General features: G+C 35.9%; 1 protein-coding gene across 5 annotated transcripts in view; it reads left to right on the forward strand.

The window, feature by feature from the left end:
• SESTD1 (SEC14 and spectrin domain containing 1) overlaps positions 1–19751 on the forward strand; it is a 48791-nt gene that overhangs the window by 2191 nt on the left and 26849 nt on the right. For 2 of the 5 annotated variants that reach the window (XM_033064406.2, XM_033064407.2), the window contains exons 2-7: positions 976–1039; positions 1717–1819; positions 9189–9268; positions 12338–12446; positions 15324–15414; positions 17373–17486. In XM_033064406.2, coding sequence (XP_032920297.1) covers positions 9214–9268; positions 12338–12446; positions 15324–15414; positions 17373–17486 — 369 coding nt within the window. In that variant the 5' untranslated portion in view covers positions 976–1039; positions 1717–1819; positions 9189–9213. Of the gene's footprint in view, positions 1–975; positions 1040–1716; positions 1820–4864; positions 4889–9188; positions 9269–12337; positions 12447–15323; positions 15415–17372; positions 17487–19751 lie in introns of those variants that run through there. The other 3 variants (XM_033064409.2, XM_033064410.2, XM_033064408.2) reach the window with 2 other exon arrangements.

Genomic DNA, 19751 nt, shown 5'->3' on the forward strand with positions numbered 1-19751 from the left:
AAGAGAAACACCTTTATTCCCCAAGATGATGGGTGGGGCAATACAGAGCACCTTCAATAGGCAGCTTCTGCTCAAGTAGGCAGAGCCTACCCTGGAAATCATGTTGCAGGGTTTCAGTGTGTCTGTACTTAGGCTGTCTCAAATACTTGCTGTTTGTATTTTTGTTCCCAATCTATAGGTGTGTTCTCTTGCCTTCTTTCCCGTCTTTTTGAGGCTGACTAGAAAACTTCCATTAATAGAAGGGCGTTTTTAATTTAAAATTTACTGTGAGTTAGATTACTGTATTGACTGATCTATCAGAATTACTGTCACACCAGTGAAGTATGTTTGTCATCTTGACTTTGCCTTTTACACGGTATATACTGATTTGAACTTTTGGGGTTTTGTTGTTGGGTTCATTTCATGTGTGGAATTTGATCAGGTTTCATGCAGGTGTTAAAACATTTGCTGAGGTTTAACGTTTGATGCTTATATGGTAATGCCATATCTTCTAATAGAAAGAGAGAATTTATATCTTCTTATTCAAGTTACACTTTGCCTTTTAAAATGTTATAGCAGTGAGTACCTTTGTAGGAATACCTTCTTCCTCTACACAAAAAATCTACTAACACTGTTGTAATTTCAGTTTAGCCTAAAACTCTGTGTAGGTTACCTCTGATTGAAAGCATACTACAGGGATTCTGGTTCTTGTTACTTCCCCGCTGCTTCCGGTGCTGCCTCAGGAGCATTGCCTGCTAACTGTAAACAATGTTGATGTCTACCATATGTTTTGGTAGAAAGTGCAGGATTCCTGCTGTCCCACTAATCTCAAATGCCTAGCTTACTAGTATTTGTGAATATACAATGGAAATGTTGACTTCCCTATCGTGTAGCTCTGTAAGAAACTCTTGTTTTCAACCTCCATGGAAATAAATTTTTAGATTGAGTAGCAAAATCAAAAAATATGGTCAAATACTTTTTCATTTAAATTTACAGAACCCCGGGATCTGGAGCTCAGACTTGTAAACCTAGCAGACAGTTTTGCATTCCAGTACCAATGGTAAGTAAGACAGGTCTCTTCCAAAAATAAATCTTTATAATTTTCATGCATTATATTTGGTTCTTATGAAGCTTTGATACTGAAGAATGTACTGCCTAGAACAACATCTTTGCATTTGGTTTTGTAGAAACTTACTTAGGCTTTAACTCATGCCTTCTCTAACTTACCTGCTTTACTTTGTTTTCATTTTGTGTCTTCTAAAAAGTCTTTTAAAGGCACTATAGCATAAACAAAACTGATACTAAAGTTCAATTACATTGTTTGGCTGTGCTCCTCACAGTACAGCTTGTGTTACTGTGTCTCATGTAGTGGTAGTGTCCCACTGGGAGAGGAGTGGCTGCAGATGTGTTAGAGGGTGTTTAAGCATCAGACTGGAGATAAGTGCGTTCTGTTTTTAAGAGGGTTCTGTGGTAGTGGGTGAGAGTAAGGAAAGAAGTTTTAATAGCATCGAGGTAATTATTGCTGCTCTGATGGTGTTGATAAGCTTGTGCTGGAAGATAAATGAGAGGCTTGGGAACCTTGATAGGGCAAGTAGAAAAATGTGTTGGCAAAGCTTTTTATTCTTCAGACTAAATAAGAATGAGATTTTTGAAGTGAGGATAACCTTACAGCAGATGCTAAACTCAACAAGGAAGCAAGTGAAAAATCAATCTGGAGTGTTGTTTTCCTGTTTCCAGGTGAGAAGATGAACTGCTGCGTTTTGGACAAGCTGAAGTTTGGAATGCTGGGACATAAAGAACCCATTAAGAAGGAAATTACAATAGTTAAGAGGAGATGAAGGTATGACTTAGGGCTTTGCAGGAACAATAATTCAAGGGAGATAGATGTAGTAGATGCATGACAATTCAGAACCAAGATAAATGCTATGATATTGGCAGAGTTATATTTGAGAGGTGTTCTTAGTGAGGTATCATAAAGGATAAGTGTTGACCAGACAAAGAAGGCCAAAAAAAAAAAAGTGTTCAAAGAATAAGATAAATGGGTTTGATGTTAGCTTGATGTTTCGGTCACCAAATGATATCTGTGTCTGAACTTGAGACCTCAGTGCAGGTTGTTTGTTTTCTCTCTGCTGGTGTTCCATTTGCTAATTCTTTCATTTTGCATTCTCACTTGACCCTACAAAATAGTATAATTGGAAAATGTATGAGTGTTGCATCTATGCAGGATGTACCAGGGAGCAGCTTAGAGAGATTGATTTTATGTTCTCTGAAGCATGTGACCATCTATGTATTGATTTATTGGTAGTGGAAGGCTGCATGTTTTATTTTGTGGGGGTAGGAGAGAGGGAGAGGTGCTGTGATTACTGCAGATGGTTGCTGTGGTTGATTTAATTTGTGATTTGCAGTTGAAATGTTCAGAATTTTTAATCTGAATATAGATATTTTTAATCTGAGTACAAAAACTGATAACATCCATGCAAGTTGAGATTTATTTCTCCTGCATCCACTGATTTGAGGACATCTTTAGATAATTATTTTTGCTTTGTAGAGCAGTGAATTAATGAATTTCTGAAATATGTGAACAAGGTATTTATTTACCAGATTTGGAATATTTCAATCTCTTGTACTTTCATGCTTGGTTAACATTAGCAAGATTTCCAGGTTATTTATTTCTTATTGAAGGTCCACACAAAATCATACTCATACTCACTATCATACTCGTACTCAAGGTCCACACAAAATCAAACACCACTCTTGAGCTGGTGACTTTTTGGTCAAGTAACAAGTCCAGAGTTTTAGGGATTTGTAAACAGACTTTTTATTAGTCCCTTCTTCATTGTCATCTTGTTTTGGTCGGTTTTCTCCACTCCGAAAGGATGACTGCTTTTGTGTCTGCTGCACAAGATGGCTTTTGGTGTAGGGGAGTATTTCTTTCTGCTTCCACTCAGGCGAGTGTCACTATACTGAGCTGGGAATTGAATCCTGAGGCCCTGAGCCACATGCGCTTATAACCAATGCCAAATGTGTGTATTGTTATGAAGTGGTAGATTGTTTTCTTATACAAGTGTTGCAAAAAGAACGAGAAGTTCTAATCTTGCACCCCAGAGGAAAGTGTTTTTCATTTGTTCCAGACTGCCAGCAGTTGCACTCATCAGTATAGCGGTTTGTCTTTTGGCTTTGTCTTTTGACTTGGCTGCTCATGGCCTGGGCTGTCCAGTCTCATTCCACCCACTGTCCTAGTCCATTTTATGAAGTACTGAAAGCATGGAAGCTTTCTCATCTTTCATCACAAACTGGTTTTGGACAGTTCCTTAAAGAACTGGTGATAAGGTATTTATTTTTCCAAACACTTGTGACTTGTATGTTGGTTTTGTTTGTTGGAGGTTTTTGTGTTTGGTTTTTTTTTTGAAGAAGAGGGAGCTAGGAGAGGACTATGTAATTTTATTTTACTATCTGTAGATTATTTTCTTTCCTCCTTAATCTCACAGAGTATTTCTGTGATAAAATATGCAATCCATGTGATTCTGTATTATTTCCATGTGACTTCTGACTAAGGAAAATTTTAAGACCTAAAAATGAGAAAATGAGAATTTTCTTTTAATTAGTTTTAGCACAGTGTGATAGGGAAGGGAAAATGCCTTGTCCCCTGTGGCTGGCCTTGGAAGGACTGAGGTGTTGGTATTGTCTCACAGCTGTACATGCAGGTGTTGCTGTGCATCCTGAGTTATATTGTTTCTGTGCTTGCTGCTCTTCCTTTCTTTCCCTCTGGCACATGCTTGAAGTCTGAGGAAAAGCTCTGCCTTTGTGTGAAATGAATAGTTGACTGTGATCAAAGTTAGAACTCAGACACACAATGTCTTTTTCTTCTCAGATGGCATAACGTCTTACCTGTTCTCCATTTGCTGGTTTGCTATCCTATATTATATTGCTCATCACTTCCTTTTGTTGCTTGTCTTTTTTATTTCACTTTTCACAGAATGTTGAGGGATTGAAAAAGTGTGGGAAATAAATATGGAAGATGGGTTAAATAGAGGAAGTAGTTATCAGATAGTTCTTCTGAATTCTGCTATTAACTTTAGTTAGAAGGGAAGATTTGAACCTGCAGGTGAAAATGGAGTGGAACTGGAATTTTTCCAAGCTTAAATTTGTTGTGGCTGTGACAATGTGCTTTTGGGTCATGGCCTAGCATGCTATTAACCTCAACTTTAACCAGAGTCAGAGCACATTTTCGGTGTGTCCTTTGAACTGCCATGGCAAATTGCTGAGTTAGGTTACTAGCCGTGCATCTGTAATGGAAATGGCTTTGAATGGTTGCATCTTGCTTAAGAGTTAAAGCAGCTTGCATACTCATGAAATTAGTCTGTGTTTTTTATTTTCTGACTTCTTTAGCATGAATTAGCAGGTTAAGGAAGAGCAGGAATATTTTTGTTGTGTACAACTTCAGTCATAGTATAAAACTTCAGTGTGTTTTTTTCTTGTTAGTAAAGCGATAGTCAAAAAAATTAAAAATCCAAAAGTGGTAGAAAAAGCAAAAAATTTGATATTCCTTCAATACCTGGAATTACCTTTTCTCTTGAGGACTGTAATGTTAAATAATTAGTAGTGCTGCTCATAATACCTTAAAGAGTAAAAACGAAACACTGAATTTGTGTACATAAGCTGATGCACATCTGTCAGGTTTTATTGTTATTTTGAAACTGTCCAGCTGAGTAGCCAAGTTCCAGGTGCTTTTTAATTGAAAACAGCATTAACTAATAAATATTTACAGCCTTTTTCTGTTTTTGGGGCAGGTTTGTGCTTCTCAAATTACCCTGGGGCATCAACCCTGGAGACACCTTCCTTTGTGTTCTCTCTTTGTACAACTTTGCTGTGGGAGAGATGACATCCTTTAATGTAGCTTTAAAGGAAGGTGAAGTAATAATCTACATAGATAATTGCTTTCTCCCTGTCATTTGCATGTGGATTTTATTTCTGTGTGGAACAGATGAACTAGTTTTAAGCTGATTCAGGGAAAAAGACGGTAATGCTTTGTGGGTTGAAGTTAGCATCTGAAAAAGCCTGCATGCTGGCTTCAGAGAATGAAGATGTTAATTTTGAAGGTCTGCAATTCAAAAGATGATCTAAAAGAAAAAGTGTTTTCATTCTATATGTTTTGAGGCTTTTTTCCTTTGGTACTTCAGAATGTCTATTGTTATTTGTGCTATTGTTTCTACCTGGACTTGCAAGCTGCTACAGTTTTGAACATAGCTGCCCATCTGCTCCTTGGTTATTTATAGGCAGATTTGTGGAGCTCCTTCTAATCTCTCAAGTCTTCAAAAACATTAATGAATTAAACATCACAATACTCTTGTAAAAAGAGAATTAAATGGAGGAACTGAATGGAGACTTAAAAGGATAAATGACTTGCTGAAAGCCATATGTATATTTCATAGCAGAACAGGGAATAGAAACCAGATTTTTTTTCCTTACTTGTGGTCCTGTGCTTAACAGACCATCTACATGCTCTTGTGAGATACAAGCTAAAAGAATGAAGAAAGAACTCGTTTTCTGAATCTTGCAACAGATGCACATGTGCAGACTAACCCATTTCAAGACCTTGCACCATGTACTGAGAGCATTAAAGGCTTCAGGTCTATCAAACATGAATAAACATGTTAATATTAATTCTCATTAAGCCTGAATTTGTTTTGATTGTTAATATTCTGGAGCAGTGGTTTCTGCTGGGTTACTTAGGAAGAAAACACCTGTTACTCACAGGAGAGCTTCTCTCTGACATCTTACTTCTGCTTGTCCAGTCAACCTGTCTGTCTTCCCCTGTCTTTAATACACTTTTACAATGGCTTTAAACAGTTTATGGACATTGGTTCACTTTTTTTTTTTTAAATTCAATGACAATGGAGATGAGTAGCACAAAATGCAGGTGAGACTTTCCATTAATCAGAAATTTGGCACTTCGATGAATTGCACATAGTACTTATTGTGTATGAGCTTTTTTATTTTTGGCTGGAATTTTTTCTTTGGTTTTTTTTGGTTGGGTTTTTTGGGGGGTGTTTTTTGTTTGTTGGAGGGGAGTAGGTTGTTTGGTTTTAGTTTTTGGAAGTACTTCAGAAGTTTTAGATGTGTGGAGTAAAACACTGTAATTCCCAGTCATTCTAGAGTCTAGAAATAATAGAAGATCCAGCCTAATAAGTTGTGATTTGATTTCATATTGGAGTGCAGCTTGAAATATTGTTTGTATTTTTACCTGTTCTGTAATTTTTTTAAACTACTTGTCTACTGTTTCCCATTCTCTCCTTCATGCATACATATTTCGTGTTTGTATGCAAGAGAATTTTCTCCACAAATAATATGAATTTCTGCTTGTCAACAGGATTGGAGGGAAGAGTTTTCTATTTCCACTGGAATACCTTTCAAATATTTAGGTTTTAAATACAAATATTATACTAATTTAATGTTGCTACCTTCTTGTGGAAATCTTAAAAGGGTTGAATACGTTGTTGGAGATTGACATTGCTATATTGATTTAATAACCTGAAAGCCTATGTCTTTCTAAACAAGTTCAGTGAGGTTCTTCAAAGTGAATTGAATGTGTCCAGGAAACATGTTAACTAAAAAAACTACAAGTTCTGCAGTTTGATGTATGCCATTTTATGGTATTATCCCAAAGTAGATTCTAGGTGGGCATACAGCACTCTGGACTGTTTCTGAAATTCAGCAAACAAATTTAACCTCTATTTATTTCATATCTGTAACAGTTCAGCATATAAAAGTTATGGCTTTTGATTTGAAAGTGATAAAATGCAGCTTCCTGAAGTATTTCACTTCCCTCACGTGAAATCTGTTCTCTTCAGTGCTTTTGTTTTCCTTCTGTAGCTTTTCTGTATTTAATGAAACCAAATGGGTTTTTATTGATGAACAGACACTGAATCTGTTTCTTTTAGCTAAATAGTGGTAGAATATTGAGCAACAGATCACTCTTTCCTCATGCTAAATTGACAGCTTGATGGAAAATTTCAAGAACCTGTCATTTTGTCTTCCTCCAACAAATTGAAGACTTTGCATCTATTTTGTAGGTCTAACTACATTATAAAGGTACAAAACAGTGTACCTTTTCAAAACACTTTTAGTAGCTCCCATTGTAAAGTAGATGCCAGCTTTCTTGAAATGGTTTCACTTTCCAGTATTAAAGAGAGACAATTCATCCTGAGACTCTTGGGATGTCAAAAATAGAGAGGATGCTAAGCCTGGTTTTTAAATGTGAGGATTTTTTTTTTCCTGGTATGTTCTGATAACCTGCTCTGGTGAGAGTTTTCTTCTAGATGAAACCTATCAAAGCTCTCACAGAAGAGAGGTAATTTTAAACTTCAGGAGTTTATGGAACAAAGGCTAGGTGTTTGGAATTATCAGCAGTTGTTCTAACTGGTCTGACTCGCCTCCCTCCTCACTGAACAGAATGCTTCCTTTGGTTCCAGGAAGTACTGAATAAAAGAACTATTTTGATCCATGGACAGTGCCACTACTGTGGCAGAAAGCCAAGCAATGCTTTCATATTAAATAAATAGGTCTTTTCAGAGCAGCAGAGAAACGTGTTCCCTAGAGTCAGTAAGTTGATGCAGGCTTTTGTTCCTGTGTGAAAGTACAAAGATAATGAAGTGTGTGTAGGTTTGAACTTCATTCATTGATTATAATAAAGAGACATTTGTAATAATTTGGAAATTATTATGAGGAGGGGAAAAAAATCATTTCAGTAGGTGTTTCATGTGTTGAAAAAAGGAAAATAAAAATAACTGCCTAAGTTAAAAGTTACACAGAATGGTTTTTGCAACAAATAAATACAAATCTTTGTCTAAAGCATACAGGAAGCTTTAATAGGATGCTTTTTTGAATAGTTGTTCAAAGTGCAGACTGTCATGGGACTCAGTTTCCTGAGAGAACAGAAAGTTGTTTGTTTCCTTCTGTATTACGTGAAGTGTGAATTCTATATAATTGGCAAGAATTGCACTTCAATATGGAGATTTTGGGATAAGAGGTGGGAATGAGCATTGTGACATACTGCACATTGGAAGAGGCAGTAAAAAGCTGTTGAAATGTTTTTTCTTTTTTATAATATGATAGTTCTTTTTTTTATTTGTTATGAAGCTCATTGTTTTAACATGAAATGGAATAACTATTTTACCTCAGGCTATTTGGATTTCTCTGGATTTTTTGGGTCTTCTTTTTTTTTTCCTAAATTAATTTATAATTTTTTTTTTTCTGTTAACTTCCCCCATGCCAGGAAAAAGAGTTCTTTTTGTGTGCATTCTGAAATATCAGAGGGAGAATTCCAGGTTGCAGTCCGAAGCCCTGGGCCTGGAATGAAAAACAAAAAAAAAAAGAAATTTTGATCTGTTTTTATTTTGGCTGGATATTGGCACATATCTTGAATTGTGTATTTCAGAGCAGAATTAAGTTTTTTAATTATATGGATTGATCTGTAGATGTAGTACCTCAGGAAGTTGCAAACAGATGCCAGTTCCTACTTTGTGTAGGCTGGAAGAGGAAGTTGCAATTCAGGCATCCTGGGGATTTGTCAGTGAAGAGAAAAGCTTCATCATGGTGAATTGCAGTTCACAGTGCAATAAAAATGGCTTGAGGGTAAGGAGGAGGCAAAAGAAGCAGGAGCATTTCCAGGTATGGGTTATAGGTGTATATGTATAGCTATAGCTATATATATAGTTATGCAGGCTGTTGGGTTTTACTTCAACTGAAGCCCTGCTCATGGCAGGGTAAGGGCAGTGTCCTGCAGAAATGTAGAATAACATATTTAGATAATTATTATATTCTTGGTAGTACCAGGCAAACTGTGCAAAAGCACAGTCTTATTTGCACTTATTTTGCATCTGAATGAGCAAGCAGATGACCTACCTATAAATTAATTGTAGTTTATTAGGGTTGGGAAATGAGGTTTTAAATAAATTATCTTGTCCTCGGTTGAGATTCTGCTTTGGTTTTTGTGGTTGGACTGTTTTTTCCACCCCAGTGAGGGAAGAAAAATCTTTAATTAAATATTTGTATGGATAAATGCCTACAATTATGTTTTTTCTTAAGTTTTGACAGTATTTTACACTTTGTGCGTTCTTTTCTTCCTTCAAAAGAATACAAAAGTGTAACACTGTGAAACACTGTCATTGATTTCCCCTGCTTGACAACTTCAATTTCTTGTGTTTCAGAGCTGTGAAAAGTATCTGCAGTAGGATGGAAGCCTCAGTAATATTACCCATTCTGAAGAAAAAATTGGCTTTTCTTTCAGGTACAGTTTCAGTTTTCCTCGACTGATTCCACCCTGCATAATTTGGATGGCATATTTAAGTTGGTTATTTGTATTTGATGGATGTATTTAACAAAAATATATTGTTGGTTAATGCTTTGTCATATTCCAAACAAATCTCTGGAACTTTTTGTCTAGTAGCCAAGGTGTTGGTGTTTAGGACTTGCTTTGCTGTACCCTGTAGCTCAACCTGCAAAGTTGTTGAGAAGTTTCAGTCTCTATGTAAGAGAATGATGATTTAATAAACATCCAAAAATAATCCTTGCTAATTTGACTTTTTTGTTTTTAGAAATAGAGTGAATATTTTCAGAATTTTCTATAGAAAATGTTTTTCTTCCTTTTCACCTGCCTTTTCTCTAACATAAAAACATGTGGAAGCAGAATTAGCCATGCATTGCAACTGATTATTGCCAATTAGTTAATTAAGGGAAGGTTGTAATTATCATTGTATTTCTTAAAACTTCCTGAATCTTATAGCGAAGGTAAATTTTTCTCCTCCCTCTGCCAAAAAACCAAAAAAATAAAACAAAAAAAACAGAAAAAGAAAGGGAATGCTTCAAATGGTGAATGACATTCTCTGGTTTCACTTCTGTCGTAGATAGCTGTGTTAGATCTTGGTGTTTGATTGTCTGATCTAGTGTAGGTAGATAACTTACAGAACACTTGTCAACTTCAAAAATTGACAAGTGTTGCCATAAATATTCTTCTGGTTTAGTTTATTTTAGTTTGTTTTTAGCCAGTCTAGTTTAGCCTGCTTCAGTCATCTGAGGAGTGAAACCTGCTCTTTTTGTTAGTAGAATTTATTTTGCTTTGATTTTGCCCCCAGTCCCCAGCAACTGCAATTCTAACAATTCCTTTTTAAAAATGAACAATCAAACCCCTAAAACTCATCTCACATTAAACCCTGGGACAGTTCTTCCACAGTAACAGCAGATGTGCAGTGAGTTGGTTGTTCAGCATTATATTGGAAAGGGATGTTCTCATTAACTAAAGTGCATTTTCAAATTGCTATTGAAGCTGCCTGATCTGCTTCAAAATACAGTAATTCTTAGTGGAAAGTAATTTATTCAGTGGCATTTTAAATGCTGGGAGCCATTTTGGACCTATGTATTTTTAAGTAGGTTTGATCATTTTGGAATTGATTAATATTAATGGGTGCTTTAGTGAATGGTAAAATTTGATGCAGCAGGATATTTTAGCATTCTTCAGTGTAAGGTAACTTGAGAGAAATCAGTTCATCGTGTCTCTTTACATCAGTTTTACTCCATATAGTTTCATTAATGATTAAAAACATACTCAGAAATATAATACTTTAGGACTGTGCCCTGCAGTGTTTATGTGCTGAAGTCTGTTGTCATTTTGGAGTTGAATTGGTACAAATAATGTTGATCCTGCCTTTTTCTGGAAACAAAACAGTGTTTTCTAATGGAAATCCATGGCTGGTGTAGCTTTCATGTTGATAAGTCATTACACGCAGCACAGAAGAAAAGGAAAGCTCCTAAGTCAACAAGAAACCTTGATCACTTTGGTGCAAAATGAACAAAAAATTTCTTTTTTCTTTTTCTTCCTTTTTCCTTTTCTTTTTTCTTTTGTGATTCAGTTGCTTTCTGTGATAGTGTTTACAGGCTGGGAGAAAAACCTGTCAGTTGTTACACAAGATGACTTGTCACGAAATAATAATTTAGATAATTATTGTGGTCTTTTTGTGAAATGGCAAGAGATTGTATTTCTGGGATTTGGCTTGTGTTTTGTTTAGTCAGTTCAGCAAATGCTGTTTAAGTCCAAGCATTTTTCCTTTTTCTCTGCTTCCTCATTCCAATTTTCAGGCTTTCTGCCATTCAGAAACAGAAGGGTGGACGGTCTGTAAACTGTTACTTTCAATTGTTTCTGCTGGAAGCATCTGTCCATTTGTCCTTTCTCATACAGCACCACTCTTTGATTCTTTAATTTAGAAATACAGTTATTAAAAAGTGTGTTGCTGTTTTCCAGAAAAAGTAATCTCACAAAAGAGAGGAAGGGAGGGGACATAACTACTGCAGTGGAGCACTGGAAGCAGTAGGTCCTTTATGAAAATATAGAAAATATCTATGTATCAGTGGATCTTTAAAACTCCAAATTTTGAGAGTTTGCACAGCTTTGTAAATGAGGAACAAAGAAAGGTCTGTTGCAGTTAGGATTCTAACATATGTTGTATAAACAGTGTTTGTGCATTATCTTGCGTGCACCTCAGACATGGGGAGAATTCTTGTCAAATTATGTCAATACATGTGTATGAGTCTGCAAGCATTACTGTGCTTGTGCCTTTTCTGATTTCTACATGGCTATTACTGTTCTGTAAAAAGTTGTTCTTACTGGTTAGGTGAAATTTCAGTTCTGCTGAAGAACGTCATGAAACAAAAGCATAATTTAATTGCTTTAGCCATTAAGAGTAAAGATGTTCTTTATCAGGTTGCTGAAATTTATTTTGCTTCATTTTCACCCAAATAGACCTGTTATTATAGAAGTTTCTGTACAGTGTTTTCTCAAATACAGAGAAGATTGTTTAGAGTCAATTTAGTTTAAACTTAGTTTAGAATATGTGCCATGGGCAACCTGTGTGGTACAAGATCCTCCTGTAGTAGTCAGTTGGACTAGAAAAATCCTCCTTTTCTATGAGCTCCAGTTCTGGGTGCATGCTCAGCTTGGGAGGGGACTAAGTTTGTGATAGGCTGGTAGTGTAGAAGGTCTAGGAGATGCTTTTTAATAACATAATCTAAAAATGTAAAAGTAATACTCTGGAACACTTGATTTGTGTTGTTTATACTGAAAGTATTAGATGAAAAATTGTGACATCTGTGGATGTGGGCTATGCTTTGATGCCCTGGTGATGTTTTAAATATCCATATGGTGAATGAACCTTCACAACTGAGAGGTGAAATGTCAGTTGAGGTTTTCACAGCAACTTTAAAGATTGCTTTTCTGATGAAGTTTGAGACCACTTAACTGCAAAGTATTTCTTCTGCTTAAACCTCATCACATTAACTTTGTAATTACTTTTTCTTTCTGAAACAGGAGGGAAGGACAGAAGAAGTGGCCTCATTCTGACAATTCCATTATGCCTTGAACAGACGAGTATGGATGAGCTGAGTGTCACACTAGACTATCTTCTAAGTATACCAAGGTGATTTGGAAGGCATTCTGTTCAGAGTTGTTTTTTTTCCCAGTTGTAGAGGGGATCTTTCTGTTGTTTTTAATTTTATTTGCTCTTCTTTACCATATTAATTTTATGTCAATGTTTGCTTAGAATGTGATACTGTGAGTTAGAAACACACATCCCAATAAGCTAGGGGATGTGTACTAAGGCTTGTGTCCTTTAATGTCCTTATGTTCTCCTTTATTGGGATAGCTTTTTCCATAATTTCTTTTTAATGACAGTGCACTTAAATTGCTAAGTAAATTAATGAACCATTCCAATCAAACTCCTAAGCTTGCAAGGGCAGCGCTGCCCTTTCTGTGCTGCATGCCTAAGCTTTGTAGCTTGTAGAGCTTCAGTTTAAAAGTGCACTAAGTTTAAAAATATACAGTCTTACTGAAATTAGTGAGCAGCTTGTGGTACTACTTAAGTGTGCTGCCTGACAACTTGAGTATCCTGTCATCCATAGCTTGATATAAAATAATTGTTGTTCAAGTTCTGTGCATGTGCCGCTGCCAGCTTATAGTGACAGTTTTTGGTCCTTAGTTACCTGCATTTCTATTTTCTTAAGGTCCAGGGATTGATCTTTATCATTGTTTTTCTCTTGTTTGCCACTGCTTTATAAAGAAAAGGAACCTCTCAGATAAATGTTTGCTTTTGTGTCTTTTCAAATTTCTCTACTGGAAACAGAGCAACAGTGGCATAACTAAAGATGTCCGGTGTACTTTGCATACTGTAATCTGTAAATGTTTAAAAATACAGTTAAAGGATCCAATGTGGGGTTTATTTTGGTAGATAAGACTTAAAAATGCTGATTAGTGAGAAAGAGGCAAAGAATAAATTCAAATTATTTAAAAGTAAACCATCAGTAGGTATATGAGTATACTGCACAACATTTTAGTTGTGTAAGTTTTAGGGTTTCTCAAACAGCTTGTTGTCTTTTGTAAAGTGGTGAAACACTAAATGGTCCCCCACACAAGGCATGTCATTGACTTAAAGACTTGGCCATATTTATGGAACAGATGCAGGCGTTCTTGTTCTAGTAAGCATTAATTATTCCACAGTCTCATCCTGATGTATGTCTTTACATATATTAGTGTAACAATCACTGTCTAAAAGCTGAACCAAAGTGCTCTTTGTGCTCAGCAGAAACTGGGAAATCTGTTTGAAAGTGAAGTCAGTGTTCCCACATTTAATACTCTATGTCAGTTGTGGAAAAAATTACCTCTCAGTAATGGCAGTATGGAAAAATCACTGTAGTTTTGGTTTGCATGTTGTTTTTCAGTGGGAAATGCAAACTTTGGCCTAAGCACTTCTCTTTTTTGTTCTGGAAAGATTTGCTGAACAGTGTTTGGGAAAAATAGGGCTGAGGGGAGGGGTATTGTCCCAAACCCAGATAGCTGTCCAAGCAACATTAACGCTACTTTTCCCTAAGTTCTATGTAAGGTAACATAGTATGTTTAACTTTTAATTCACTCGTGCACAGTATGTGATGTAACTACAACTGGTTTGGAATCTGCAGTCTAGTGTGGATTGCTGTCTGTGTCCAAAATTTGAGCGGCATTACTAAAGTGCCTCTGAAGTGCCTTGGGTAGCATTTCTTTGGAATATGTGTGTAAAGCCATTCTGGAATTTCAGACAACATATTCCTGATGTTGAAGTCTACTGTTACGCCTTTCTTTGGTATTTAAAATTCTCACATTCTGAAGAGGTCTGCTCATAACTGAAGAGGAATAAAAGTGGTAACATTGTCATGCTGTCTGTTTGCTTCTTTTGTTGTATTCTCGCTATTGTGGCTCAAAATCACCAAGCTTTTTACTTTTTATTTTAACTTATATATGACTAAACGTTTTAGAAGTGGTTGGTCATTTCTGAATTTGATTGGTTGTGTGTTTTGTTGGGTTTGGAGGGTTTTAATTGGATTAGTAATAGAGGAGAAGGTGCTGATACTGCTTGATTCCAGTGAGCCTAAGGAAGCCATGTCTCAAGATGCTGTAGTGACTCTCTTCACCTTACTCTTAAAAGCAATAGTGTTGTGCCTTTTGAGTTGAGTTTTGAAGTCTGAATGTTCAGAGTACTTCCAGAAAAATCATGTGTGTGATCTTAGAGGTTCCTTAAAACCAAAAGCATTCATGGACTGTGTATGTGTAATTAAACAGCCTTTTTTTTTTTTTTCCAATTCTAAGATTAATTTGTCTTGCACCCATACCTGATGAAGCTCAGCTTAAATATGAAATAAATAACAATTAATTTCTTGTTGTGAACCAGAGTGCTTACTATTGCATGCCTTATTTTTTGTAAGCTAAGGAGATCACAGAAGTAGCTTTGTTTTGTAATTGCAGACTTGGGAAAGATTACATAATGCTTTCCGACCTCACATAAATGTCATTTTTGGATTTTGTTTGCTTATAATTTTGCCAACACAAGAATTTCAACCTGGGACAAGATATCAAATGTTTAACTAATGTTAAACCATGGGCTCACTTGCAAGTCCTCTTCTGTATGCTCCTGTTAAAAACTGACATCTCTTTGTCTTCCTTATGACACTGTAATTTGATCTCTATTCTGAGGATTTTGTCAAATTAATGGTTGAGACCTGTTCAGAGTTGCTACAGTTTAAAGAAATATTTGTATTATGAGATATACTTCAGTGATACTGAAAAATTGTAATGTCTAATAATATGCTGGAACATTAAAATTGGAAGTTATAAATTAGTAAACTTATGGTTTATAAAACTGTATTTCTATAAGGAAAAAAGCTGTGGAGTTGTATTTTACAGGAGATTTGAAATCAAAAGTCATGATATGACACTTGTTAGAATCAATTTTACGTTTTTCTAAGTGTTGTTGTTTTTTTTCTTTTAGTGAGAAGTGTAAAGCTCGAGGATTCACTGTGATAGTGGATGGCAGAAAATCTCAGTGGAATGTGGTCAAGACGGTTGTGTTAATGCTCCAGGTAAATAAATATTTATATATTCATAGTTGACTGATCAGTTTTATGGATGTGAACTCAATGACTGTGTTATTGCAGAGACAGGTATCTCCTTAAAATGTGGTTCTGTAATGAGTTCTGTGCAGCAGGAAAAAATTCTGAGAAACAGATGCTACAACTCACTCAAGTGAGAGACAAATTATTTGTATGCTGAGAACACACAGTTGTAGACCTTTTTCTAAAATGGGGTGTTAGTTTAAAAAGTACAGAAATATGCTCCTGCTACCCCCAGCCATGAGGAGCAGGAATGTGTGCTGGGCTGCAGTTCAGACAGATACTGCAGCTGAGCAGGTTTTGAAGCAGTATATGCTGTCCTACCTGGTCTCCTTTGCAATAGGATATAGTTGACTTAGTTGTGGATCATAATTCTGATCACAAATTATGTTCTGCGTACTTCAAAAGGTAGAAGAAGAAAAATGACAATTTTCAATTAAAAAAACTCTAAAATCCTAAAAATTTTAACTCTTCAGAACTGTGGGCTTTCAAATAGAATTTTATTTTTGCTGAACAGTATAGATTGTTTTCTGGTATCAATGGTCAAAGAAAATTCCATTTCTAACACATTAGAACACTGTGTCTTTCTTACTACACAGATGGTTCATCTTTATCAGAGCAGTTATCCTCTCAGACTTCGGTGAAGCCTCAGAAAGTGTGTCAAATACAAATAACTTCTTTTTTTTTTTTTTTTTTTGTCCTGCTGGGTCATTGTTGTTTCTGGGTTTTGAAGTCTTTGTCAAGGTGTCCTTCACCTATTCTTGACTGAGATGGTTTTCCTATTAATAGAGTTACAGTGTTTGAATCCCTTGTGTTCAGGTTATGATCTTGGCTGGGTTTTGCTTCAGCCACTGTTGGTTGTGAGGTTCAGTGGGAGCTGCAGCTAGTGGGGAAGGGCAGCTCCTTGCCCACGCTCTTATTTCCCTGGCTTGCTGGCAGCACTCATCCTGCTCTGCAAAGCTTGCAGAAACATGGGTTGCATATCTGTGTCTTGAGTTTGAGAAGGAAGCAATAAAGAAGACTTTCCTATGTGAATTGATCACATGAGATTTGTCTGCTTCATCATATGTAGTTCTCAAAAACACTTCTGTGTTCAAAATATTGTCTACTTGTAAATATTTTTTGCATATTTGTTAAAACGGTGCAAGAATGAATTGGGGTATTTTGTTGCTGATTTCTTTAACTTCTTTTGAATTAAATTTTTATGAATAAAATGAGATATTTAAATAGAAATCCCATGGGTTGTGTCACCTTTGTGTCACCACTCTGATTATCTAACTTATTGCTAAAACTGATGAATTTAGAGTAATCAAGAGTCTTGATCTTCATTCAGTGTGACATCATAAAATCAATTTAGTAATTGAAATTACTAATTTAGTCTGACAAATGTTTTCCTGATAGTATTTTAATGAACTAATCTTTTGAAATGTCAGCATTCAGCCTTTTCATTTTAGACCAAGTAATGTGTACTAGAGAATAGTATAGGATATAATCTTGACATGTGATTTGATAACAATATGCAATTTTTTCCAAACTTTGATTACTGTTTTCTTCTACATAGAAGGTAACATTGGTGGACAGCTTTGTTTATAACATTTCTTCTTTTTCATGAAATACCATAAATTAAATTAAGTCTAACCAATATTCATTTTTCTGTGCTAACACAGCATAGAGTAATGGTTTGTCCTTAGGACTTTGAGTAAGGAGGTTATATTTTCCTTTCAGTTTTGACACTGTTTGCTGTGAAATCTTGTGCAATGTTACAAAGCAGGATGGAGCAAATATATGAAGTAGATGAAGCAGACTTCAATTTCTATCTGCAATTTTTATGTTCTTGTATAGATGATGAAATCTAAGTGAAATTCAGATCTGTGGTAAATGAAGGTTTAATCTTGAATGTTTTACTTACTTTTTCATTTGTTTCACAGAATGTTGTTCCAGCTGAGGTGTCACTTGTTTGTGTGGTAAAGCCAGATGAATTTTGGGATAAGAAGGTTACACATTTCTGCTTTTGGAAAGAGAAAGATAGACTTGGCTTTGAGGTATGTTGAACTTTTGTCTACTTCGGTCAAAAATTCTGTTTCTGAAATACTGATGTAATTGCATGACAGCTAAAGTGTCTTTAGAGCAGCTGTATTCCAGATGCTTTGTGGTTAACCTTAACAAACCACTGTGGCTTTTTCCACTTTTAATGAGACCTTCATTTAATATTCTTAACTTAGAAATGTGTGGCATTTAATTCTTTGCTTAGCAAGAGGATAAAGTTATTTGTTACATGTTGTGGGTCTTTTGAGTCAGAAACTGTTGTACAGGATTTAGTGTGAAATTTTTCATGACTTCTGTAATAGGCTGTAGAGATACATGGTGTATGGTGTCACTCTTATCAGCTGTAACCATTCTGACAAATATCTTGTTGGTATTGCATACATTTTCTCTCATTTTATGAGTTCTTTGACATCAGGAACAGGTAGTAGATCCCTTGCCGGATAGAGGCTGACACTGTTCTGTATTGCGAGGCAGTGTGTACAAGAGACTACATGTTAATTTTAGCAGTTCCCTTGTTACCTCTGTCTGGGAGGTTAATGGAAACCTCAGTTTTCCCTGTTTTTTTAGAAAATATCTGTGTCATCAAACTTTCCACTCATTTTTTAAGCTAATCTTGTTTGAGCTACAGCAGGCATGTAGCATGCAACCAGGTCACAAGGTCTTTAATCAAAAACACGAGTGTGGCAGTGCCCATTTTTATAAACTAGCATATTGTTTGGAGCCACATCCAAGATGAGAATTTAAAAAGCCTCTGGACTAACCATCTGTACTCAAAAGCTTGATTTAAGAGCTGCTGGTTAGAAAGTGGCTTAAGTTTGCAATATTCAGTTTCTCACAGATCTTTCACAACATAAGGTAAATGTCAGTGTCCAGAGAGCAGCAGTAATAAAGGCAAAGCCTCTCTTGAGAAGTCCTTACTGTGTGATTTAGGCTCTCTTTTCCCAGCTACACCCCTGTAAATAAAGTTCTTGGATAAGTTCAGGAAGTCTTCGAAGTTGTGATATAAAGGTATATGCTATAGCAGTTGTTACTGTGCATGTGATAGTGCAGCTAGTTTGGAAGTCAGTCCTTCTAGAAGATTCTTCCTGGACTTTCCTTTAGCATGAGTCAGCTGGAATGCACTTTTAGACAAATATGCAGGAAGCCTACAGAAAATGTATCAATAAAGCAGGGTTAATTTTACATGACTATGATAATAAAAGGATTTTTTTGTTTCACTTTAGGGTTTGGCTAACTGTCATTAAGTGATAATCCATTAATTTAGTAATCTTAGTAATTTTATAAAGCACGTTTTGTGCTAGTAATCCTGTTGGCATTGTTGTTGGCATAGGCCACTGGAATTATGTAACAAAACCTTTTGGTTTCTGTTACTTGGTTGCAGTCAGGAAAACTGTTTCAGTAAACATGACCCACCTTCTCTGGGCTCCAGTTATTTGTGTCAGGACGGGAGTATGTCTTTCCTCTGTTCCAAATACAGGTGCAGAGCACTGATAAGGCTGTGTAAGGCTCCAACTCATGCACAATCTACAGCTGCATAATTTTGCATTACTGGCAATAAAAACAAACAACACCTAACTAATGTTTTGGATCATGGGTTAGATTTGTGTAACTACTAGGAAAATTCAGGATTGGATTTGCACCAGTGAAGTAATTATGAGTTAAAAATTTGAACTAAAATATGAAATATTTTTATTCACTTGGATGTAGTCTCATTTTATTTGAAGTAAATGCTGTGTAACTGTGATTTCTAATGGGGCATCACACCTACCTCCTATTTCCTACTATCTGATCTGTTCTTACTACCTGATCTGTTCTTAATACCTTGCTTAATATTGCCATATCAAACCATTAATCCCAGTGTCTTCCTTTCTATTCAAAGGCAGAGATCCTCTGCTTCAGAGTGAGATGTGGTGATGATGAGTTGCAAAGCACAGAATATAAATGTGGGAACTGAGATCAAACAGTACTGGGTGGATAAGTACAAAGAGGTGGGCTGATTCAGCTGAGTAAGAGTTCATATCTTTATTTCTGGTTAGTATTAGTGTTGGTTTTGGATCTGACTCAGGACAATTCCCATTTGTCCTCTAGGAGAACTTTCTTCTGTAACTTCCTTACTCCCTTATTAGCAACCAGCTCATGTGTTCACTGAAGCAGTTTTGTCTGCTTCATAAGAGGAGAGTTGTCTTTATTGTTATAAAGCTGTCTTTCAGCTGAAAAATGTTGCATGTATGACTCTAATACTCAATACTGTTAATGTTTTA

The sequence above is a fragment of the Catharus ustulatus genome, chromosome 7 (genome assembly GCF_009819885.2).
Source record: "Catharus ustulatus isolate bCatUst1 chromosome 7, bCatUst1.pri.v2, whole genome shotgun sequence".
NCBI classification, from domain to species: domain Eukaryota; kingdom Metazoa; phylum Chordata; class Aves; order Passeriformes; family Turdidae; genus Catharus; species Catharus ustulatus.